Below are 26,239 nucleotides of genomic sequence, written 5' to 3'. Positions count from 1 at the left end.
GAGATGTGACTTTTGCGTTGTACCACATCCCCAATGCAAGGGAGGATTTTGTGGTGGTTTTCCACACCCAACGGCTGATGTCTTTTGCACCTGGCCAGCCATCTTTGTAAGGAAGGGACACTAACGCTAACGTCAGACGCATGCAAGCCAATGTAGCCTATAGACGGGCTCTGGTCCTGTCCAAGATCCAACAAAATGTAACGCGTATATATAGATAGGGATAGAGAGAGAGAAAGCACTAGTTGCATCACACCTAAAACTGCTCACATTTTGCATTCCGAAGATGGACATGAAGCTTTCACTGTTCTAAGACATCTTTGTCTTTTACATTGTAAACAGGGGAGAGCGCGAACGCAGTCCCCCACTACCACAAATTATGCAGTTGAGATTCCCACATTTGGGGAATTCACAAGGGTCAGCACGGTCAGGGTGCAATGACAGAGCCTCGCCTTGGGCAAACCACCTTCTTGATCATGGTGTCACCCCTGCCAGGTAAGTATGTCTTCTTGGGTTCAAACAAGGATGACTGCTTCCCCAGTCCTTGACTCTGGCAGTAGGTTTAGCAAGTGCCCCATGCATTTTCCTAATTCCCGAGTCAGATCCATGACCAATACTTTTTGCCATGTTAAAACACTGCTTGTGTTTTGTTATATTGTGTAAAGTTGACATACTTCTGTGAGCCCTGCTTTATGGCCGGAAAAAGAATTGTTTTACAGTTTCTTTTCCTGTTAAAAGAAACATTCATTGGCTTGTGGGTCCCCATCCCCACCCACCAGTGACATCAGAAGGCTGAGAACTTGTCTTCCAGCTGTGGAGCTTACTAAAGGCAGTACGTGTTCAACTTCCTGCTGAAAAGCAAATCTATGTGGAGCCAGCTCAATCAGTCATGAAACGCTTGGCAGAATCCCATAAGAAGATGTTAGTTGCCTGTCAGTGCAACACAAGACGTCTTGAGTTCAGTCAAAATTGAATGTTCTAAGGGTGTGGTTTCCATGCCCCCTTTGCTTGGCTCAGAGGCCACTTTTCTGGCTGTTGTTTCCTACTTGAGCTCAAACTTGCTGTGGACTGAGATGTGACTTTTGCGTTGTCCCACATCCCCAATGCAAGGGAGGATTTTGTGGTGGTTTTCCACACCCAACGGCTGATGTCTTTTGCACCTGGCCAGCCATCTTTGTAAGGAAGGGACACTAACGCTAACGTCAGACGCATGCAAGCCAATGTAGCCTATAGACGGGCTCTGGGGGGTATTCCAGAAAGCAGGTTATGCTAGCTCTCACGGTAAGTTTGAGGCTAAGGAAGTTGATAACCTCAGTTTTCGGTTCCAGAAATGGAGGTATGTTTCAGGGTAGGTCAAGTTGCCATGGCAATTCATGCTCTGAACTTAACCTGGTCGGGAGCAGGTTTAGTTGAAGGTTAGTTTGTTTACAGAGAGGTGAAGCAGCATGGCGTGTCCATTTAAAGATGATTTAGTGGATGAAGAAGCTCAGATAATACTTTTTCCACCGTGAGAGGGTGATAAGACCACATATGGATGCTGGAAAATTTTTTTTTTTTACTTTGATCTAACTTAATTATTTGTTTCAGTTAAAATAAATCATTTTTTTGTAAGTCGGTTTAAAAATTACATGTAGTTTTCAGACAGTTATTTTACTTTCATTCAAAGTATTTCAATTAAGAAGGTGTAACTTTGGTCCTGCTGTTAGAGCGGCACCGCAAAGGATTGTGGGATATCATTCCCTTTCCCTGTCTGGACGGATTTGGGTTTAAGTGTGGGTTTTTGACCAAATGTGTTTAGTTGTTTAGCTGTTTTACTGTGTTTTACCGTGTTTTGTCGAGTTATTTTGCCGTACTGAGCTTACGTCTCTGCACCATGAGTGAGAGTGAAGGAGAAGATGATGAGTTTATATAGCATCCCTACGGTTTAGTCTTGTGATGACAATCATGGTAAATTCATTAACAAATTTTTGCACACCGTGCAAAAATTCCCCCCGTCTTTTTTATTGTTATAAAAATGAGTATATCTGCCGGCTCAAACTTAGGCATTGTGGAGTTCAAGAAATATAAATAATTAAGATGGAAAAAATATTAATTGAATTGGAGTAATATGACATTTAGATAAATACATACATTTGAGTTGTATAAACAATTATTGAGTTTTATAGACGTAAGAAACTAGATTGAATAAATTTAACTCAATTTTTTGTTACCAATAGAAGTAATTCATTTAAGTTGGCAAAATTGGATAAGTTATATATGTATGTGCGTCACAAGGAAAATGGAAATAAGATCAGAAACACATGTGTTTATTTTGTCTGCTCTTTTTCCACACGCAGAAACTCTTTTTTATTTTTGATGATTCAGCCGTGTTACTTTTTTGATGGACGTATAATCTTCATACTTCCACTTTCGGCTTCTCCCTTCAGGGGTCGCCACAGCGAACAAGTCACATGGTAAATTTGGCAATGTTTTACGCCGGATGCCCTTCCTGACGCAACCTTCTCAAACCGGGCTTGGAACCGGCACAGAGGTGGAGAAGGGAACAGGGAGTAGCCCGGAGTTGAACCCTGGTTTCACGGAAGGAAGGCGCCGCAAACCAGCACGAGCTAAACCAGCTCCCAGTCGTATAATCTTCATACGCCGTCATTAAAATCTCAGACTCCGTCTCACTGAAGTACAGCGTTTTCTTTTTTTTCACCACGCGTTTCCATGGTGACTCCACAAATCGGCGATCCATTGAGAATGTCTTTATGTACCTGCCGTGCACGCCCATTAACCCAGGGTTACCAAGTCGAGCGTAATTACGCCAACTCATATCCGGTCTTTTGGAACCGACATACTCCGAGTAAGCAAGTTCAGGCGGATTTCAGCCAGAGTTCAGGCTTAAAGTCAGGCTAGTTTAAACACGCTTCCTGGAATACCCCCCTGGTCCTGTCCAAGATCCAACAAAATGTAACGCGTATATATAGATATAGATAGGGATAGAGAGAGAGAAAGCACTAGTTGCATCACACCTAAAACTGCTCACATTTTGCATTCCGAAGATGGACATGAAGCTTTCACTGTTCTAAGACATCTTTGTCTTTTACATTGTAAACAGGGGAGAGCGCGAACGCAGTCCCCTACTACCACAAATTATGCAGTTGAGATTCCCACATTTGGGGAATTCACAAGGGTCAGCACGGTCAGGGTGCAATGACAGAGCCTCGCCTTGGGCAAACCACCTTCTTGATCATGGTTGACGTTGAGCTGAATGTCACTACTGCACGGTTGAGAAAACCACAGAGAAGCAGTTTGTTTGCTTCACTCTTCTTCACAGCTTCTGAATAACTTCTGTGATCTCACCTCAGTCTTAAGTTCAGCAGTCAGAACTGGACTTAAGGACTCCATCTTTGGAACCTGCAGAGAACCAACAAACAGCAGAAACTCACACTGTGGGAAAGACTCCACACTTTTGACTGATGTTTACGTCCACTTTATTATTCACAGCAAAGATTGGGACAGAACATTGAGAACTAAAAAGAACAGATAAACAGTTCTAATGTCTACTAGAAAACATGAACCACATGAACACAAGACAGAAACAACAGCCTGGTTTTTTCATCCAGATCTTCCTAAATACATTTTTACTAAATCTTTTCTTCACAAAACTGTTTTTGCTAAAATGACTCAACAAAATATAATCAGCAATAATTCTATTTTTAAAATAATATTGACATATTCACGGATCACAGAAAAAAATCAATAAACAATGCCAGTTCATAAAGAAATGGTACATCTGAACTGGTAAAAGCCAAGAGATAAATATTTAACTTTTATACTATGTACACTAGGCCACTAGACAGGCCTTCTTGAATATGCCCTTAGCGTATGGTGTTCACACTGGACTTTTGCTACCCTAAACTGATGAATTTACCTGCAGTTGGAAGAGGGTTGGGGAGACATATAAAAAAGTAAATCTTGTTCCAGACTTTTCACAGCTCTATTTTGATAAATGAAAGACTCTGTGTCAAGACTTGGCACAAACAGCAAACATTAGTCTCTCCTTCATGGTCGATTTTCAAACAGTTGGCTTCTGTGTTTTGAAAAGGGCGTTACCCATACGTCACTACCAAAGCAGAATCCCTGACTGGTCAAAGTTCAGCTTTTTGATGTTCAAGCAGTCGAAAGTTGAACTGGTTGAACTTTTACTGGGTTTTCAATAAAGGCCCAGTTTGTATGCAGAGCCCTAAAACGGACTATAAAACTTCCGTAGAGACACATGAAAGTTCTGACACAATAGTTTGGAACACAGAACCCAGAAACACGGGTAACAGAAGTTTGCACAAACTGTTTCATGAAAGTATTCGCTTGAACGCCACAAAAAAGTCCATGTAAACATCTGTAAACCCAACTTTCTGACTTCCCTGTTCTAAACTCCTACATTCATGCGTCATTATGCAAGTTTTGAAGCCTGTCTTCAGGCTCTACGTACAAACCATATACACTGGTGAGTTGCCAAGGCCAGTTTGTACATAGCATTATAATACAAAACACCATTTTCCTATTTACAGTTACATCTAATAGAATGAATTACACGAAACCGTATGAAAAAAATGTTAACAGTCAATTCAAACAGTATAACTTACATTATATAGAATAGATACACAAAGACAGAAATATATCAATAATTTTAGGATTATGATGATTGTGGCTTATTGACACCAAAAAAAGTGTCTTGTACACAGTAGAATATCATATTAGAACAATTAAAAAATGATCTTTTCAGAACCCACGTCAGACGTCAGTTTCTACTGCTGACTTAAACCCATTTAGATCGTTGGGTCTGGTGTGTCATCTTCCTCTTGACAACAGTTTTTAGATTTTTTTTTTTGTTTGGTTCAGATTTGAGGATTTTGCTGGTTGATCAAACACAGTAACATCATAGTCATTGTGGTACATTTGGTACCTCTATAAATGTGAGAAAAAGCTAAGTCCAGCTGGAAATTCAAATTTGAACCCCCACAAGTCTCGTCAGCAAAGGGCAGCATGGGATCCTTTAGAATCTATATTATTCTACTGACAGACTGAGAGACCATTTAAAGGCTCAGAAAAACCTGCAAATGTTTGGAGTTAATTAGCAGATTAGTGTAGAACCCCAAGAGTTTTTAACATTAAAAACTTTTTTTCAAAATATTCAAATTTTCTGCGAAACAAAGCTGTGGGTTGTTTCTCTCTTGGATGAAATAAAATCATCAAAATAAAACAATTTTTCAATCTATAGGTACAAGTTCATTTTAAAGTAAGAGTTATAAAAAAGTCCTTAAAAAGACACGTGTGTCTCTCCTGTATGAGCTCACGTGTGAACCATAGCGGTGTAACGGAGCACACCATTATAAATCCTGTTCTTAAAAACCTTAGACCACTCTGATCCAAATAATTTCCGAATCATTTCAAAACGTCTTGTTATTTCTAAAATCTTGGAGGTCATAGCTGAGCAACTAAGGTAATTCTTAAAACAAAACAATATTTGTGATGTTTTCCAATCTGGCTTTAAAAAGAACCACTAAAATGAAACTGCTCTTTTGAAATTTTCCAAAGATGCGCTCATGGCGGCAGATTCTGGTCAGTACACTCTTCTCATTCTTTTAGACCTCTGCATTTGATACTGTAAACCATGATATCACAATTGAACGTCTTCATAACGACTATGGTTTATCGGGGTCAGTCCTAAGCTGGTTTGTCTCCTATTTCAGAGGTAGATCTTATACGGTCTGTGTTGACTCTTTATCTTCACAAGCAAAAGTCCTGTATAGTGGTGTGTGTTCCCCAAGGTTCTGTTCTGGGACCCATTTTATTCATTCTCTATATAATGTCTCTTGGGAGACTCATCAGCCAATTTTCCCACATTTCTTATCATCTATACGCTCATGACTTTCAGCTTTATTGCTCCTTTGATAAAAATAATTACAAAAATCTTTTTTTATCTACTAGTCTGCTTGGCCAGTTAAATGACAACCATTTTCTTCTGAACCCCAATTAGACAGAGATAATAATTTTTGCCCTTGATTATAAAATACCCACCATCAAAAGACACCTCGGTTCACTGAGCTCCTCTGTCCAGTCCAGTCTCAGGAATCTTGGTGTCTGGTTTGATGAATCTATGTCTCTAGACTCTCATTTAAAGCTCCTAATTAAAAACAGTTTTTAATCACCTGAGGGACGTGGCTAAACTGAAGACAATGTTATCCAAGTCTGATTGTGAGTTGATCATCCATGCTTGTATCTCTTCTCATTTAGACAACTGCAATTCTCTTTTACCTTTCAGGCAGTCACTCCCCGACTTTGGAACAACCTCCCTCTGTCTGTAAGACAGATTGACTCAGTCGAGTGTTTTAAAACTCAATTAAGATGTTTTTATTTAGGAGAGCTTTTAACTGACTTTTACTTATGTTCACTTTTATTTCTTTGTATGTTTACTTATATGCCTGAGTGTTTTTTATTATTGGTTTTACCTGCTTTAGACTCCCTGTGCCCTTCTGTGTCCTTTCTCTGATTTTACATTGTTTTAGTATTGTGAAGCACTTTGTGGCTCGTTCTCAGCGAAGAGTGCTACATAAATAAAGATTTACTTACTTACTTCTCTCAAACTCATCACAGAAGATGTGGATGATGAGAGATCAGGTTTACTTATTTATTAACAAATGAATGTATAAATGTTTTTTCCGGGTGTTTCTTTTCTATTTCACAGGTTCGAAAAATGATCCGTACTGTGACTATAAAAACTGCGACATGAACTGAACCTTACGTTTTGTGATCCGTTTCACGCCTAGTGAATTGCAATCAAGTAGTTAAATAGAACTTTAATCACATTTTTTATAAGAAAAAGGCCTCTCTCCTGCGTGAGTTCTCATGTGTTTTTTGAGATTAGATGTATCACTAAAACTTGTATTACATTCTTTACAAGAAAAAGGCTTTTCTCCTGTGTGAGTTCTCATGTGTGTTTTGAGATTGTAAATTCGACTAAAACTTTTGTCACATTCTTTACAAGGAAAAGGCTTCTCACCAGTGTGAGTTCTCATGTGTCTTTTGAGATAAGATATACGACTAAAACTTATATAACATTCTGCACAAGAAAAAAGATTCTCTCCAGTGTGAATTCTCATGTGTGAATTCAGATGAGATCCTTGACTAAAACTTTTGTCACATTCTTTACACGAAAAAGGCTTTTCTCTTGTGTGAGTTCTCATATGTATTTTTAAACCAGATATTTGACCAAAACGTTTATCACATTCTGTACAAGAAAAAGGCTTTTCTCCTGTATGAATTCTCATGTGTCTTTTGAGATTAGATACATCCCTAAAACTTGTATCACATTCTTTACAAGAAAAGGGCTTTTCTCCTGTATGAGTTCTCATGTGTGCTTTGAGACTATATATCCGACTAAACCGTTTGTCACAACCTTTACAAGAAAAAGGCTTCTCTCCTGTATGACTTCTCATGTGCGTTTTGAGACTATATATTCGACTAAAACTTTTGTCACATCCTTTACAAGAAAAAGGCTTTTCTCCTGTGTGAGTTCTCATGTGTCTTTTTAGATGAGATATATGACTAAAACTTATATCACAGTCCTTACAAGAAAAACGCTTCTTTTCTGTTTGACTTTTTGTGTGTTTTTTGAGAGTATATATCCGACTAACACTTCTGCCACATTCTTTACAAGAAAAAGACTTCTTTCCTGTATGAGTTCTCATGTGTTTTTTGAGACCATTTATCCGACTATTACTTCTGCCACATTCTTTACAAGAAAAAGGCTTTTCTCCTGTATGAGTTCTCATGTGTGATTTTAGATTAGTTAATTTACTAAAACTTTGAGTACATTTCATGCAAGCAAAAGGCTTGCCTTTTGTATGGAATCTCATGTGAAATTTAAGCTGAGAAAAGTAACCAAAACTTTTACCGCATTCTTTACAGTCTCTTGGGATTCTCTGTTCTCTGTTCTGTGGGTCTCTTTCTTTATCTGCTTCACTGTTCTCTTTTTCTTCATAAGTAGGAATCTCCATCAAGGTATCAGTCTCCTGCTTCAGCTCAAGCTGCTCTTCATCCTGACTGATGCAAAGCTCCTCTTTGTCTTCTTTAATCTGTGTAGGTTCTGGTCCCCTCCATATCTCTTCATTCTGTGGTGGTTCTTGTTCCTCCTGTTCCCCTTTAATCTGTGGTGATTCTGGTTCCTCTTTAATCTGTAGTGGTTTTGGTTCCTCTTGTTCTTTTTTAATCTGTGGTGGTTCTGGTTCCTCCTGTTCCGTCTTAATCTGTGGTTCTTCTGGTTCCTCCTGTTCCGTCTTAATCTGTGGTTCTTCTGGTTCTTCCTGTTTCACTGTTACGTTCCTCTGCTGGTTGCACCAGTCCTCTTCAGTCACATAATGCTGGGGGAGGACTATAGGGACACAAACACAAGAATAGTCCTCATTAACCTTTATAGGACTTTGTGTATTGTCAAACACCAATACAATCCTAAAACATGTTATTGAAAAGTTCCACTGTTTAAAATTTCATCAGAAAAAATTCATACAACTCCCTAGATCTCATTTAAAGTTAAGACAGAAAGAAGTGATTTTGGTCTTTCAGACACCCAATTGTCAAAAACCTAATTGAGAGAAATCTCTTGACCCCTAAATTTATTCATTAGAAAAAGGAAAGAAAGAAAATACACTGATATTTTTGTATTCAAGTAGAAGCTAAATTAGGTTGAGATACTTAATTTGACTATTAGGGTTTGGTATCACTACTAATTTCCAAAAATTCGATTCACCAGGGCCTGGATCGATTTGATTCACGGTTTCTACATTTAGATATATTTGTATAGAGATGCATATGTCTTCCAGATATTAATATTAATCTGTTACAGTTCACATATTGTAAAACGTAATAGTGAAATAATAAACCATTAGTGTTACATGTTTTCTTAAACTGAAAAGCAAAATGCAAAATGTGCAGATTGTCAACATTTGAAAGTGGCTCATATTACAAATTTAATGTTTTGCCTCTCCCAGAGGGTGTTTCAGCTTGGCCACCAGGTGGAGCTCCCACTATAGCATTATAATTTATTTCAGAAGATTTGTGCAAAAAACTGTGCTTTACACCACAAACAGTTACTTTAAAAAATGTTTTCTTAAAAGAGTTTGGAAAATTCATGCCTGTGAGCATACAAAGTTGTCCATTTAGTCAGGAATGTGCAGTATGTTTAGCTTTCGCCGTCCAGTGTCAAATTCGATAATACGTTAGAATCAAGCTAGTGGACTTTGTGTCTACTGCTGTTATTGTTAAAATGACACTTTGAATGTATCAGAGTATATTAGTAATGTTCCATAAACCTTGAATTGTGTTTTGTAAAATGTTTTACAGTTGTACATTGTACATTGTTTCAAAGCTGAGTGAAAATTAGCCACATGCTTGAAAAGTCACCAAAATTTGCACACACCTAGGACCCAATGAAAATATATTTTCAGCAAAGTGAACGACGTCCCACCCAAGATGATGACATCACAGGGACCAATAACGTAAAAAAAAGTTTAAATTTTTTTATTTTTTAAAGTTAAAAAAACAACCTAAGGCTTGGCGGCCATGTTGTGGCGAACTTTGAGAATTGGCAATTTTTGTGTTTTTCGACAATATGGAAAATGACACTTGTGTTTGGGTGATCTTAATGAAATCTCACAAACATGTCGCCAGCTTTAGTCTACAAACACCACAAAGGTTTCGTTGAACGTTAACCTTGGGAAGAGACCGCCAATCTTGTATTTTTAAAAAGTTAGTACCACATTTAGTACCACACACATACAAAAACTTGTCCTAGGGATTTTATCGATTGTCTCGGAACTTCTCGGGCATCAATGGCAAGATACTGTGAGAAAAAATTATGGAATTAGAAATTGAAGATCGGTGTGAGGGAGGCGAATTCGCAACTTTTGCGATCTTAGCTAGCTCGCACATTTTTTACTAAAATTTCGTGAAATATTAATTTCCTGGCCCACGACAAGATTGATAAAGGAATGTGGGCATGGTAAACAAAAAACAATCGCAAAGAAATGTTCTAAAACAAAATAAAATTCTGATTTTTTTTTCCAGAATCGACAATGAAACCGATATAACCTTGTCGGGTTATGGGATGGCAAAATGGCCTACGGTTTGGCGACCATTTTGTGCCAAAATGTGTGATTTCGCTATTTTCAACAATATGGGAAAATTAACTTATTTTGATTTTGACAAAATTTCCTGGAGTTTGGTCGACCTTTGACCTCAGGAAGAGGTTGCTATCTTGAATCGTCAAAAAAATAATATAGCACCTGCAACTTATCGTTGGGATTTTTAAATATCGTCTCGTAGCTTCTCTGGCATTACCAACAGGTTTGGAAAAGCCGGTCAGCTGCGTGACAGAGAGAACAGCGCATGCTCAGGAGTGAATTTACCTCTTGAGTCATAGTGACTCGGCTGGCTGCACGTAAATATGTGGGAATAACACCAGCCTTTATTTTGTCGGGACACGACTGGAAACACAAATCCAAGTGATCGTTTTTACAGTTTCTAAGGACTGAGCGGAATTTTGCATTGAAAAGCTCACAGCCTCCGTGTGAGCTGAAGACATGTTCTCCTGCTGCTCGATCACATAGAGCTGCGGGGCCGATGGCAGTCGGATGGCTCCCACACGTAACAACACATCCGCCCCTCATCCACAAAACGTACAGTATTAAGTCCGATTGCTCTGCACAGACATGATTAGCTCCTCCCTGGAGCCGCCCTGGCCAGAGGTGACGGAGAAGATAGGAAGGGGAGAAAAGGAGCGCGCGGGGCGAGCGCGGGGCGAGCGCGGAGCTGCGGAGTAACAGTGTTTGTTGTGGAAGGAAACGTCTGACTCACGCGCCACGCAGAGGCGCACGCTTTTCAGTCGCCGCTGAATTATTTTACTGGTGTTTTTTTAACCAGCCCTGTTACTACCATAATGCTGCCGCGACACATGCGGAAGGAGAGCTGTTCCCGTTCACCCCTCCATGCACTGCTGCTACTTGCTCATTCTTAAACACCTACAACAGTGTGGCGAGCCGGGCGTTGGCCCCGCCTTTAGCCCCTAAGACTCATGGGAAATGGGGGATCGTGGATGTAAATTTCCTCAACATAACTGAGGGATGTAATGTTGATTATATGGTTACTGTTTGTAATTTTATGTATGATACCAAGATTGTCAATAAGTAAAAAAAAACAAAAAAAAATTAAAAAAACATAACTGAGGAACTTGTGAACAGAATAGAGGTCCATGCTGTTTGGCAGATGAGGATGTATTCAAACACATGAGCCTGAGGCAATGCTGACCCCACCCACAGTGTGCTGATGAATCACACTTACTCTGATGGTCAGGACGTGAGTTGTCAGGATGACCATGTTGCCTTACACATGCGGCTTGTACTCTGTATTTAATGTTTTAAAAAGGCACTGTGAGTAATCAGGAGACATCCTCCCAGTAACTTATCCGCCAATTTTAACTGCACCCCCTTAGTACACACACTCTTTACCCCTCAAAATAGACACTCCAACACAAACACACATACATGCACAGACACACCCTCACAAACACACACACACACATGCATTTTACAAGGAAGGTGGGACCTCAGACCATCTGTCCCCTAACCCATCCCTGGAGGGGGGTTAACAGGCCCTCGGGTGCTGGCTTCCTGGGCCTGGCAGTCCTCTCTCCACGCAGATGGAGGGATCCCTGAGTTCTCTGGCAAGACCAAGAGCCGGGGATCACATCACATCTGAGCCTGGGGGTGTCCATGTCCCTGTGGTGTGGGTTCTGGTCCTTGCCCCTGTGCGCTGGGCCTCGCCAGGAGAACAGCCCAACATCCCTCCTTTTTACTTTCCATCATCCATTTTAGAAAAAGATGAACAATCACTAAAGCACAGGTGTAAGTTCACCTTTGCACAAATACTTTGCGTGAACGAATGAAATATTTCACACACGTTGGTTTGAATGCATAGGTATGCGTGTATGAACATTATTTGTAATGTGTACATTTTTGGAGCCAACGGTTGTAACATTTGAATGTGTGTGTGGACAGGCCCCACCCTTATAGACTTGCATTACATCTGAACATCATTTAAATGATTATAACCATTCAGCAACTTGTTGCTTTATGCCCCCCCCCTCTTTAATCACCCTCCTATCCCCCCCTGTCTAGCATCCCTTTCTTTTCCTCCCTCCTTTCCTTTTCCGTCCGGTTCAACACAGAAGATTTTCAATTATGATTAAAATGAATAAACTTTGGCCTCGATTACAAAAGGGGTTTATTCAGACATACTTCTGGTTTGTCAGACGATTCATAACCCCTGTTGTTAAAGTAAAATATGTCCAACACAAGAGGCATTCAGCTCTCATCTGTTTATCCAGGTGTTGGACAGGACAAGTCTAAAAAAAAGGGGCTTGTACCATGGGGCGCTACTGGTGTGACTCGCCCAGGGCGTCATTTGTGCCAGAACTGTCACTGGTGTACGTAAAGGTGGGCAGCAATGGCGGGGGAGCTTAGAGGTAGGCCTGTGGGCCATACAACGCCACTCATAGCTTTACTTTATTACTTTTATGGCACAATATAAACTTTCAACCTGTCAGTGTTATATGGTCATTGTTTTTAATTTTTTACAGTGCTGATTCATTTTCCCACTCCTTAATTTTAACAGTTCCAGCCCTTATCTTTGATAAACAAAACTTGCGTCACATGCTCCATATGTGTACTGCTTGCATACACAAATGTTAAACCTATAGTGGTGCTAGACATCTCACTCGGACGGTCAAATCCGGCGCACCTCTCTGCTACAATCTGGTGTATTTTAGCACGGTGCTTGAAGAAGTTACTGGCGGTACCGCCCTTACAGCCATGTTTTTGATAGATTTGAGACAGCACGCGCTATCTACAACTATTTTGAAAAAAAATACAGCCACACTTTGGACCTTTTCGCTTGCGACTGCCCTGCCAGTTGCGTGTGTTTGTTGTCACTGTCAGTGGAGAAATACAGTCCCTGACAAAAGTCTTGTCGCTTATCCATTTTGTAGAAACAAAAGCGTATAACCTCACTGTTAATGAATCCATTGGTTTTAGAAATGTCTCGTATGAAAGCTAAAACCCTCTTAAATTATGTTCAATATACTAAAATAAAATTGCTTCACTGAAGAAAGATTGATCATTTAATGAACACAGAAAGGTCACATTTTGGCAAGACAAAAGTTTTGTCGCCATGTCATATGATGCACCCAATCCTAGATTACAGCCTCACCCGTGATCAATTACTGATCAATGAATTAGTGGGTGTGTATAAAAAGAACCCCGGCACACCAGGCCTTCACATCAACTGACACTTGACCTCTGACAACATGCCTAAGATTCACCCTGAGACCAAAGTGTTGATTATCAAGAGGCTGAAGACCAGATCCACTGTTGAGGTGGCTGACACCTTCAATGTGTCTCAGCGTCAAGTACAAATATAAGAAAAAGATTTGAAGAGACTGGAGATGTTTTTGACAAGCCCAGGTCCAGCAGACCCCGCAAGACAACTGCTCGGAAGGACCATTTGTTGGTTCCAAAATCCAAGGCCAGCCCCTTTTCCACTGCAGCAGAGCTCCACCAGGCCTGGTCACCTCAAGTCCGTGTGTCAACCAGAACAGTTTGTAGAATTCTGTCTCAAAATGGCCTCCATGGTCGTATCAGTGCCCAGAAACCAGCACTAAACAAAAGGCATTTGAAAAAACATGTGGCATTTGCCAAGGCCCACAGCCTGCTAAAAGGATGGACGCTGGAAAAGTGGCAGAAGGTGGATTTCTCAGATGAGTCTTCAGTTGAATTACATCACAGCCGCCGCAAATATTGCAGGAGACCAACTGGAGCCCGCATGGACCCGAGATTCACCCAGAAAACAGTTAAGTTTGGTGGCGGAAAAATCATGGTCTGGGGTTACATCCAGTATGGGGGGGTGCCAAACATTTGCAGGGTGGAAGGCAATATCAATAGCCTAAAATATCAAGAAGTATTAGCTACCTCTTATGAAATGGATTCATTAAAATTGAGGTTATACGCTTTTGTTTCTACAAAATGGATAAGCGACAAGACGTTTGTCAGGGACTGTACATGTGTCTGAGTGAGGGTGTGTGAGCAGCCCCTCCCTTTTGCACAGGAGCAGCAAAGGAAAAGCAGTGAGGAAAAAGAGAGAAGGTCCGTCTTTTTAAGCTACATAGAAATAAAGTAGTGCCCGCCATGTCTGCGCTGTTGCCACGCCACTACGCCGGTACTGTTAAGCAATACCGTTCAGGCAGAAACTTATCGGTCCGGTAAAAATTGATGATGTGGCTTAGGTATAGCATCCATATGGGTGGATGGCTACCAGGTCCCAAGAACGCAACAACATCAGAAAGAAGGTGGCAAAGTCGTGTTTTGGGCCAGGATCATGGGGAAAGAGCTGGTTGACCTAGGTAAACTTTTGGGTCCCTAAAGATGTAAAAATAACCTTTGAAAAGAATGTGGAGTGTCCGACTGATCACTTTATTCCATGGTGCTTTACATAACAAAATCATCTTCATGCATCACAATGCACCAACTAATGCTGCAATGAATACCTCTGCATCTTGGCTGCTATGGGCAGAAAAATGGAGATAAAGTGATGGTGTGGCTCCCTTCCTACCTTGACCTCAACCCTATTGAGAACCTTTGGAGCATTTTCAAGCAAAATATTTATGAGGGTGGGAGGCAGTTCACATCCAAACTGCAGCTCTGGGAGGCTATTTTGACATCCTACAAAGAAATTAAAGCAGAAAACCCCAAAAACATACAAGTTCAACTGATGCAAGAATTGTGCAGTTGCTACAAAATAAGCGCTCCTATGTTTATATGGAACCTGCCCTATTAAGATGTTTTTAATTCAAATAGCTTTTGATTTCAGTAAATATGACCTCTAATGCAGCAATTTTCAGTTCTTTAGAATCTATAAAATGTTGTGGAATTCTGTTGTCTGTAATAATGTGGAACAGTAAATTTTAAGATTTTTTTATGTCACTATCTTCATGATGTTCGTTCAGTAACCTTTAATATATACTCTAATGATTAGTGATTTGAAAATTATGCCGACTGTCATTTACATTGAGTATTTAGAAAAATCATAGAAAAATATAATTTGCATAATAATTTGGAATGGGCTGTATTTGCCATGGAAACGTCAACTCAGACCGACTTGGACCACTCACTGCTTTTTATGCTGCTTATTTATGTTCTTTAGCTCTAAATGGCCAGAAGTAAGGCATTTCCTATGGGTGACGTCAAACCCAGTCTGGCCAATCGATGGTTGTGACATACAGAAGCTTTGTTCCACTTCATCTCCAATACCTTTACTGTCTACTCTCTGCCAAACCAAGCTGAAGCCTCAAAAGTAAACAGCAATTAAAGCCGCAAGCGGCGTTGTATGGCCCGCAGACGCAACCCGCCTTCCGAGCCCACCTCTACGCACCACAGCCGCCCTCACTGCCCACTTTTGATAAAGGCTAGTCAAATCGGCATTTGCTAATTATGCTAACTATGCTAACTATGCTAATGTGGCTAAAAGTGCTAGCACAGCGATCAGCATCATCAACTGACTCAGAAAAACACTTACCTAAAATGCTAATTATGCTAACTATGCTAGTTATGCTAATGTGGCTAAAAGTGCTAGCATAGCGATCAGCATCATCAACTGACTCAGAAAAACACATTTCCTAAAATGCTAATTATGCTAACTATGCTCATGTGGCTAAAAGTGCTAGCATAGCGATCAGCATCATCAACTGACTCAGAAAAACACATTACCTAAATGCTAATTATGCTAACTATGCTAGCTATGCTAATGTGGCTAAAAGTGCTAGCATAGCGATCAGCATCATCAACTGACTCAGAAAAACACATTACCTAAAATGCTAATTATGCTAACTATGCTAGCTATGCTAATGTGGCTAAAAGTGCTAGCATAGCGATCAGCATCATCAACTGAATCAGAAAAACACATTCCTCCATTGGTGAGAGCTATATGTCATAAGTTGATAAAACACCCACTTTTTCCAAAATGGCGGCTTTTCTGTTGATTTTATCTCCATAGCAACTATTTTATGTTTTGGTCCCCTCGGGAGGACGAACAGGTTGACGTCAGTTTCGGACAAATCGGTAAAAGTAAAGTTTTTGTTGACCTTAGCAACAGTGGTTTTATGCTAACCACGCCCACATTCCTTATATGTCCGTATCCAGTGTTTTTCAATGTATTCAGTTTCAAGCATTAATGCATGCATTCAAATTTCACAGTAGTCCTTTGAAAACATAGGAGTTATAACAGTGCGCCACTTTGCTAGCTCGCCACGCGCACGCCGTTTAAATCTACAATTTCTAATTCCAACATTTTTTCCACAGTAGCTTGCCATTGATGCCCAAAAAGTTTCGAGACAATCGATGAAAATTCCAACGACAGGTTTACGATTGAATCCAATACAGATTTTTGCACAAAATGGCCGCCAAACCGTAGGTCGTGTCACCATCCCGTAATGATTTCAAAACGTCCTTTGGATATCGCGGACAAGGGTATATTGGTTTTGTTAGTCGATTCTCAAAAAAAAAGTTCCGCATTTTTTCGTTTCTGCCGAGTCGGCACATTTTTTTGCGACGGTTTTTTGCTTACCACGCCCACATTCCTTTATCGATCTTGTCGAGCGTAACATCGTTTTGTTCAGCGCGGGCCAAGGAATCGCATATTTCCTCTTCACGACATTCCGATTAAAAATGTGCGAGCTAACCAAGATGGCAACGGTTGCTAGCTCGCCACGCGCACGCCGTTCAAAATCTACAACTTCTAATTCCAACATTTTGTCCAGAGTAGCTGGCCGTTGGTGCCCGAAAAGTTACGAGACGATTGATTGATGAAATTCCAACGACGAGTTTTCGTTTGTATCTGGTGCTAAAAGTGCTTTTTTGAGAAAATTCCAGATGGCGGCCTTTTCCCAAGGTCAAAGGTCAACGACACTTCTGGGGTGTTTGTAGACTGGAGCTGGCAGCAAGTGTGTGCAATGGCGTGAAAATCGTTCAAACAAAAGTGTCTTTTCCCCATTTTGCGGGAAAACACGAAAATCGCCAATTCTCAGAGTTAGCCACAAAATGGCCGCCAAGCCGTAGGTCGTGCGGCCGTCCCATAATGATTTCAAAACATCTTTGGGATATCCCCGACACGTGTGTCTTGGTTTCGCGGCTGTATTTTTTTTTTTTTTTTTTTTTTTTTAACTTGTCCTGTCCAACAGCTGGGCAGACAGACGAGAGCTGAGGGCCTCTTGTGTTGGACATATTTTGCTTTAACAAGAGGGGTTATTAATCTTCTGACAAACCAAAGGTATGTCTGAATAAACCCCTTTTGTAATTGAGGCCAAACTTTATTAATTTCAATCATGTCTGAAAATCTTTGGTGTTGGACCGGACGGAAAAGGAAAGAGGGGAAGAAGAGAGAGGGACGCTAGAGAGAGGGGGGGGTAGGGGGTGATAATAGGAGGGGAAGGGGGATAAGACCATGAAGAAGCATACAGCATCAAGTTTACTGGTTGTTAATCATTATGGTAAGGTTCAAATGCAGTACAAAAAGGGCGGGGCCCGTCCACACACACACTCAAATGTTATAAACACACCTGCTAGCTGCAAAAATGTCCACCTGTCGACATGTACACAAAACAGATAGTGTTCACACACGCATACTTATGCCTTAAAACCAACTAGTGTGAAATATTTCAGTCATTCAGTCATGCAAGCTATTAGTGCAAAGGTGAGCTAACACCAGTGCTCAGGTGAAGTTTTATGTTCTTCTAAAATGGATGGTGGAACGTGAAAAGAAGGAGGGAGAGTGCCCAGCCATCCCCACCCCAAGACCCCCACCGCAGCAGCAGCGGCAGCCGGAATCCCCCCAACGCCACACGGGAACCGGCAGGGAACAACCGCCGCCCGGGCGACCAAGCCCGCCACCCAGGCCAGGGCCAGCAGGGCCGCCGCAAGGCCCCCAGAGCCAGAGGCCAGGGAAGCACGGAGGGAAAGAGAGCGCCGCCCCAGCCCAACCAGGAGAGCAGCCCCCCCGCCGCGCCGGGAGAACCCAACGCAGAGCCCCACCGGAGAAGGACGCCCACAGCCCCAAACGAGCACCCCACCACCGCCCAGGAGTTCCGGGCATCCCCCCGCCCCAACCCCAGGTACGAGCCAGGACCCCCCAAGGGAGACCCGCTCCGCACTCCAGGCAGCCATCCGCCCGGCCCACGGTTGGTCCAGGGAGGAGCGAGGCAGGGGGCCCGCCGCCCCCGCCCAGGAGGGGGGAACCCAGGGGAAAAAAAAGAGGGCCCACAAGGGGTGTTATAAATATGGCCCGACCAGGCTCGGCCACAGTTGGAAATTTGGCGGGGCCCAGCACTCAGGAGCAAGGACCAGAACCCACCCCCCAGGGACCAGACACCCCCGGCTCAGATGTAATGTGAACTCCCCCACCGCGCGGAGAGAGCACCGCCGGGCCCAGGAAGCCGGCACCCCGGGGACACGGCTGCCGTTGCAAAGGGGCCCGCACCCCCCACCAGGGAAGAGGCAGGGGACAGATGGAACCAGGTCCCACCTTCCTTGCAAAATGTGTGTGCGTGTATGTGTGTTTGAGATGGTGTGTGTGTGCATGTGTGTGTGTTTATGTTGGGATGTATATATTGAGGGGGGAGGGGTGTGTGTGTACTAGGGGGGGTGCAGTTAAAATTGGCGGGTAGGGCACTAAGGGGACATCTCCTGATTACTCACAGTGACGTCCCCTCACCCTCCCCACCAAGGGGCCCTAAATGTCTAAGGTGCGGTTAAAATTGGCGGGTAGGGTGCTAGGAGGACATCCGCTGCTTGCTGGCAGTGATGTCCAAGCACCCCCCCTACCAAGGGCCCTACATGTCTAAGGTGCAAATAAAACCGAAAGAGGGGGGGCCCACTCCATACGGCAACCATAGGAGGGGGGCCACTGCCTAGTAAACCCCCCCCCCAAGGCTCATCGCAGGCTAAGCCCCCCACCCCCTCACCCTATTATGAGGTTATATGAGGAAGGGGGCAAGTTGGGGACAGCTGATAGACTGTCCCCCGGTGGTCAAACAGCTGTCCCCCCCCCCCCCCCCCCCAGCAAGGGGGCCAGGCCCACCCAGCCCAGGGGCCCCACCCCCGGAGGCGCCGACACCCCAGGCCCAGCACCACCCCCCCCACACAGAGAGAGAGGAGCCAGAAAGCGACGGCCCCCCCCGGAGCAAGCCCAGGCCCCCACCCCCAAACGCCGGCCCTAGAAGAGCTCTGGTCAGGCCTCGACGGGACCGAGGCAGCCAACCGGCCGGGTAAACCGCCGATGGCGGCTGTATTTTGAAGTACATTTTGTTCGGCCCCATACGCGATTTTCGGCCCATTCATTTTTTTGACGAGATCGCTGGCCGTGATGTCATCGTCTTCGGGGGGGTGACGTTGACTTTGTGGAAAATTCATTTGCAATTTATCCCAGGTGTGTGCAGGTTTTGGTGACTTTTCGAGCATGCGGCGGGGGTCAAATTCTCGCTGAAAGGCGGCGAAGTCGTCGTTCCAACTGCGAAAACAATATGGTCCTTGCAGTCAGTGACTGCTGCTGCGGGCCATAACAAGCTGCCCTTCAGAGAAAACCATCCAGGTTTAACTCAATACCAACAGCTTACAAAAGACAACAGTCACCAAAACCACACACACACTGCTGGGTCAGAGTGAGGAACTGAAGGAGCCAGGCCACTGTTAGAGACCGGCATCTAAAGCAGGGGTCGGGAACCTTTTTGGCCGAGAGAGCCATAAACGCCACACATTTTTAAATGTAATTTCGAAAGAGCCATACAATATTGTTGTGTCTCTTTCCCACACTGAGGCACGGAGACTTAACCTCTTTTAAAGTTCTTTATTCTGGTTACTGTAGACCGCAACAAACGCCGTACAACTAATTCATCAACTCCTGAATCTCTCCTGCCGAGACGAGAGAGAGCGTTTCTCCCAACTTTATATTCCCCTGCCCCCGCTCCAGCCCTCCCATTTTCCTTATTCGGCCCATAGCTGAACCCCATTGGTCCAAATTACCTAACAACAGGCTGAGCGACAGAACTGAGAGCCAATCAGATCTCTGCTTGATGCCTTCAATGAACCCCAGAACTTTTAACGCGGCCCGACAGCCAAGTTAAACTCAGTCCGCGACAATATTTTTAAAACTAAATATACAAGTGAATGTGTGCATTTGATGTAATTTCAACATTTTTAAAGTACAATAAGTCTGTGGATCCTTTTTAATAACATTGTTATGCTGTTGCTAATAAATGATGAGTATTTCTCGTGGTAGTTTTGTTGATTGTCTAGTCTGGTTGATACGTGGTGAGTTTCTGCTTCATGCAGGCGTTGAGACTTTAAACGTGATCTTAGGTAGGTCTGAATGTTCTGTAGATGTGACAAAGACTGCTCACATGCAGACGCGGAGCCAAACACAGTGAGTGACGGGCATCGGGTTTTACGTTATTACAATCCCTGCGCGATTCACCTGCAGCCTGTCCCCACAACCCCTCACCCCCACCCTCTGCTTTCTTCCTCACACATCCCGTCCCCGCAACTGCGCGCTCTTTCTCAGAGACGAGAGCGCGCAGTTTTTGGCACGGCAATTCACAGGTTTCCGGGTGGTACAAACTCTGTGAAATAATAGATAATAGTAAACTGATAGTTTTTTCTCCAAGCACCGCTACTACTGCGCGCCTCTGGCATCGCATCGCGCCCGAAAAGGACTGGTCTAATGAAAAAAAAAGTATAATTAAAGATTTGTCTGCGAGCCACATGTGACCATCAAAAGAGCCATATATGGCTCGCGAGCCATAGGTTCCCGACCCCTGATCTAAAGGAACGAAAACCTGTCGCATTTATTGGACACCGGCATCTAGCTATTAGAGATGAGCCACTATTGGAAGACACAACGTGTTTGATTGGATATTGACAACATTAGTCTCCTTGGTATTTTCTGTGTTTTGTTTGTGTCATGATGACCAATGTTTTGGTGCTTTAATGCAGAAGACAGAAGGTGGTTCAGATTCTGGAGAATTTAAAAGAAAAGCAGGCTGTGGCCCGGGAAAGAAATGTGCACGATGCAAAGATTTCTGGCTTTGTGATCTTCATAAACTTCCATACAAAGTTAATTAATTATTTTATTAATTATTAATTATTTTAATTATCTAATATTATATTTATAAAATATATTTTAAACGAATATCTTACGGACATTTATGTGCCACGTCTGACTTTAAACCAGGCCGTGACTACATATAGGGGCCACATGGAACAGCTAGTTACCATAGTACAAGGGTTCTCAAAGTGCGGCCCGGGGGCCAATGGGGGCCTGCAGGAAGATTTTTTTTGGCCCTCTGTAAAAGAGAGGCAGAGCGTTTTTGAGGAAAAACGTTGCGTTGGCGAGTAGAATAGGGGATTTCAAGCTAAGTGGACAAATACTTACTTTGTCGTACTTTAAGAGCTGGATAAAGTCGTGTGCCTTATTTGTAAGCAGGTAAGTGCAATGCTCAAACAATTCAAAATAAATCGTGTCTATGTTACAAATCATAAAAAATATGACAAATTTACCGGCGAGGAGCGCAACAATAAGCTCCGACAACTACAATGAGGCTATGCTGGACACAAGATGTTTCCAAAAATGGCTAAATCCAGAGAAGCTGTGACAGTAACTAGCTACGTTGTGGCTTTGGAAATGGCCCGGCGGGGCAAGCCCCTTAAGTGACAGGAAGTTTGTAAAAAGAATGTATGCTGGAAGTAGCTGACATTGTCCAGAGCAAAAGATATAATAATATAGTAATTGTATCATTTGCCGGATAAGATATCCGTCAAATGATACAATTACTAGACGAATAGAAGATCTGGGCAGAAACCTCTGACAGCAACTGGGGAAAACATCTGGAGGGCCTGGTTAACTTTACAAATGACACTTTGTCATTAAAGTTATTAAAAACAACTTTTCCTGTTTTCCCCCTTTTTCCTCCCAAAATTGGCCCCCAGTCTGCTACAAAAACTTTTAGAACCCCTGGCAGAGTATCATAGTCTAACGACACTACTGTTTCCAAAACAACACCTTTTTACTAACCCTAAAACACTTTCACGATAAAAAGTTACACCATCACTGGGCCTCGGGTCATTTTTACCCGATATAATATACCCAACAAAAAGTAGTTGTCACCAAAAATAGATCAAAAACACACAACACATGATAAATTAGAGTGTTTTTTATTTTATTTTCAACTGTGGTATGTGTAACAAAATGAAAAACATAGGAAGTTCCTTACTTGTTTGAGTGTTCTATTTTTATCCTTAAGTCTTTTATATGTTTTGTGTATTTTTGTGGTAAATGGACCTTGACTCTGTAATAAAGCTTATTATAATAAAAGCTTAAAACATTTACTGAAAAATTAGGAATTTGAGAACATAAAATCCTAATCTAAACTGATACTAGAAACTTGGTCTTTTGTTCATCTATTCCTACGACATGTGACTCTTCCCTGGTGAAGGTACATACTCCTTGACTTTAATGAAATTCATGTCAATAGTTTTTCTTAGGTGAAAATCCCCCGGCGATAGAGTTAAGCATGTTTATGTTGCAGAACAAGCTTCTTTTTGGCCGCTGCCATTTTTAGGTCTGTGCTTTGAGGGAGGCAGACGAACTGACGTTTCTTCGAAAAACAGAAGCCCAAGAAAGCAGAGAGCTGTACTTGTCTTTAAAAGTCAGACAATGTGATTTTTTTTTTCATTTTGTCTCTCATAGTTGAGGTTTACCTATAATAAAAATTACAGACCTCTCTCATCTTTTTAAGTGGGATAACTTGCACAACTGTTGGCTGACTAAATACTTTTTGGCCCACTGTATTAATTAAGTTGATTCTTGCGGTTTGTATTTTTCTATGTTTGAAAGCCAGATCTGTTCTTTTACTGCAAATGAACATCACTTTAAATATCAGTCATCAGACTTTTTGACCACTAATAATTGGTATTGGCCCTAAAAAACTCATATCAGTTGATTTCTAGTGTGAATGAGTAAAATCTGTCCAACACAAGAGGCCTTCAGCTATGACCCGTTTTCTCAGCTGCTAGACAGGACAAATAAAATAAAAAAGTTGATAATGGAGAGCAGGACTGGGTGATAAATCGATTTTAATAATTAATTTGAATTTTTCATTTAAAACGATTCATTTTTCTCTGGAATTTTCTTTTCCAGCACTCTGACTTCTAGGGCTTCTATTTTTTAGGGCGTCTTTATTTTCACAATTAAGCTGTGTTTGTTGACTCAAAAATTTTTTTTTAAAAATCAATCTGTCTAACAGCGGTTTCCTATTTTCTACTTTAACACCGCTCATTGTTTGGCGTAATCAGTGATGAAAGTCAGGCAAGGAAAAAATCCCTGAACTTTTCTTTGAGCGATATGGCGGGCACAGAGCGAAATTTTGGAAAAATACGTGGTCTTAGATGCATTCTGGTGCATTCTGGCAGCTAGTTATTCACTTCTTTATCAAGAAACTAAGACTAATTGGAGCATCATGATTTGTCATTCAAACCCCTAGTTTGACTCTCCATTAAGGACTTGCTGGTCCTAAAAAAGAATTTGGAAAATTGCTCAAAGTAACACAATCCTACAATCTACGCTTTTCCTTAAAGCTGCAAAACATACAATTGCTAAAATATAGTAACATCAAAGCCCCAAATGGCAAAAAGAACACCAGTAACTATGATATTCTATGAAAATACCTCAGTTATTTATACATTATTTCTGCTTTAGAAATGACTGATGTACAACATCCACTTGCACTGTTTTCTCAAACTATAATTACATCAAAATATGGGATCTGCTTTAAACTATAATTCTATAACATAATACATCAATTCTTTAACACCAATACTAAGTAATCTGGGAAATATCAAAACAAACATACAAACTAAACTAAACATTGTAAACATTATTTTTTAAGGGAGTGCGGGTCCAAACCATCAAATACTTATAATTAATGTCAACTATACTGAACTAAATCATGGTAATTAGGAAATACAAATAAATTAGATAGAGAAATGTATTCAAAATAAAAACTGAAACTCAAAACTAAAATTGAAATTATTTCAAAATGTGGTTTTGAGATTATTTTACACAAAAAAGTATTTGACCTACACTACCTTAAAAATCTTTTTTTTTTCCAGCCAAGACCACTTCAATTTGTTTTTTATCGTCTTCTCACAACTGAGGTCGTGACCACGCTCAATAATGACGATGCCTGCCATTATTTTAACACAAATTTGATCGCAAACTCTTCAGATGTGTTTGTGAAAGTTTAGCGTGGGTCCGCCAGTTTTGGTCTCTAGGGAAGCAAGTCACGCTGACCACGTGGTGCAGACAGAGCCAATCAGACCCGTCGACGCATCCGAAAGCAACTAAAACGTCCCGTCATTGGTCAATTAGGCCGGGAAGACGAGAGATGGCCACGACCATAGAGGAAGCGATCTGCGGAGAAATATAGAAAATAAAGCTAAAATTAGCTGATTTCAGACCATTTTCTAATCCGGAAAGCGATTTGTCCCTAGAGATCAGGTCTTTATTTCCCGGAAAGTACGTTCGGTTTGCTCAAAAACCCGGATTTCCGGGAATTCCCGGAAGACTTTCATCACTGGTAATTAAAGCGATAATGCAAAGAGGGGATTGCATTTTTGTTTTCTCGTCCACCGCACAAAAATTGTCCCATTAATCAATTCCAGTCAGCATTTCCAGGGGGGAGACGGGGCGATGACATCAGAGCTCACTCTGTGTGGCGCTCCAGAGGAGGCTTTGCAGCACGAGCAGGACCGGCCGGTGTAGGTACCATAACCGTTCGGCCTGGAACTTCCGTTGGGGGTCCTGGGACTAATGCTGACGTCACATAACGTGATTGGATGTACGTTGGTCCGATGACGTGTGAGATCGTGATTGGTCTGGAAAAATTACGATACTACCATAGAAGAAAATATAATGAAGACTGTTGTAAACAAACAGCTCCCACACAGAGCGAGATTGTCTTCTAAACGTGCCTTTATTATTGTTATGATTATTGTTAAATGCATGTTCGCTTATAGTTTTTTAAATCTGTGTGCCCAGTACTTTATTGTTGGCAGAATGGACCAGGAAGAACATTTAGCCGTGCTAACAACATTTTCACCCACGGCTGAACTGAAACTGAAATAACAAGCGGATTGTGGCAAAATGTCTTTATAAAAATAACAAAGAATATTGTCAGACACAATTAATGAGGGAAAATAACTTTAGGTTACAAAAGGGAACGTGGAATGAAAATTTGTAGAGCCCAAGCAGATCTCAACGCTATGTAGTTTGTCCAAGTGGGGTTACCGTAGTGTGACGTTGCCTTCAGTCGAAAGGAGCCCGAACGGAGGTTCCAGGCCGAACGGTTATGGTACCTACACCGGCTGCTCCACGCAAGCGAAACATGTCTCTGATCAGTGCAGCCGCACTCGTAGCTTCGTGTTTGCGGGCAGTAGAGGGTTCTTTGTTATATAGTCTGTTAGACTGCTCTGCCGGATTTGGAAGAACCATGTCTTCTGGGAGAACTGTGTCTCCGGGCAGAAAAGCCACACACAGCTGTTGAATGCAGAAATGCAGCTCTATGCAGTCCTAAGAAGCCGTGTAAACAATCGTGCAAATTTGTGTTTCCAGACTTGTCCAGACAAACTAAAAGGCTGATGTTATCCCCACATATTTATGTGCAGCCAAGATGCAGTGACAGAACGGATTTTAACTACATCCTAAACTAAATGTTGTTGTTGGCATGTATTAGCCTAATGTTAACCCTTCTTCCGGATCTGTGCGGCAAAGAATAAAGCACTGGCCATACGGATTAAGACAAGACGATGAGCAAACAGACCCGTAATATTAATCACAACAATAATAAAATCACATTTAGAAGATCATCTCCTGCTGTTTCCAGCTCCCCGCCTCCCCCCTGGAACTGCTGACTGGAAATAAATCAAGCGACAGGTTGATTACATTTAATATTATGGAGTCAAATATTTCTAACTTAATTTTGATACACATTTAGTAGAGAACTTTTTGAAAGTTAAATATCAAATACATTTTTTATGATTTTAATTAA

The 26,239-nt window shown here is 41.8% G+C and overlaps 3 protein-coding genes and 2 non-coding genes across 6 annotated transcripts in view; 1 reads left to right on the top strand and 4 right to left on the bottom strand.

Annotated features, from left to right (window-relative positions):
- Positions 1-26,239, bottom strand: part of LOC101169839 (NLR family CARD domain-containing protein 3) — a 1,010,604-nt gene that overhangs the window by 55,836 nt on the left and 928,529 nt on the right. The window lies entirely within an intron of this gene.
- LOC105355408 (NACHT, LRR and PYD domains-containing protein 12-like) overlaps positions 1-26,239 on the top strand; it is a 768,227-nt gene that overhangs the window by 127,214 nt on the left and 614,774 nt on the right. The window lies entirely within an intron of this gene.
- Positions 337-500, bottom strand: LOC111946563. The gene has a single exon (XR_002872297.1). It is a non-coding gene; the product is annotated as a U1 spliceosomal RNA (small nuclear RNA).
- LOC111946581 lies at positions 3,095-3,254 on the bottom strand. Its single transcript, XR_002872317.1, has one exon. It is a non-coding gene; the product is annotated as a U1 spliceosomal RNA (small nuclear RNA).
- The window catches only part of LOC101169588 (gastrula zinc finger protein XlCGF57.1), a 30,742-nt gene continuing 7,959 nt past the window's right edge, over positions 3,457-26,239 (bottom strand). The window contains exon 2 of the mRNA XM_023962479.1: positions 3,457-8,413. Coding sequence (XP_023818247.1) covers positions 6,840-8,413 — 1,574 coding nt within the window. The 3' untranslated portion in view covers positions 3,457-6,839. The remainder of the gene's footprint in view (positions 8,414-26,239) is intronic.

Source organism: Oryzias latipes, chromosome 2, assembly GCF_002234675.1.
Source record: "Oryzias latipes chromosome 2, ASM223467v1".
NCBI classification, from domain to species: domain Eukaryota; kingdom Metazoa; phylum Chordata; class Actinopteri; order Beloniformes; family Adrianichthyidae; genus Oryzias; species Oryzias latipes.
Note: the sequence above shows the minus strand (reverse complement) of the source record. Positions and strands in the feature narration are given on the sequence as shown.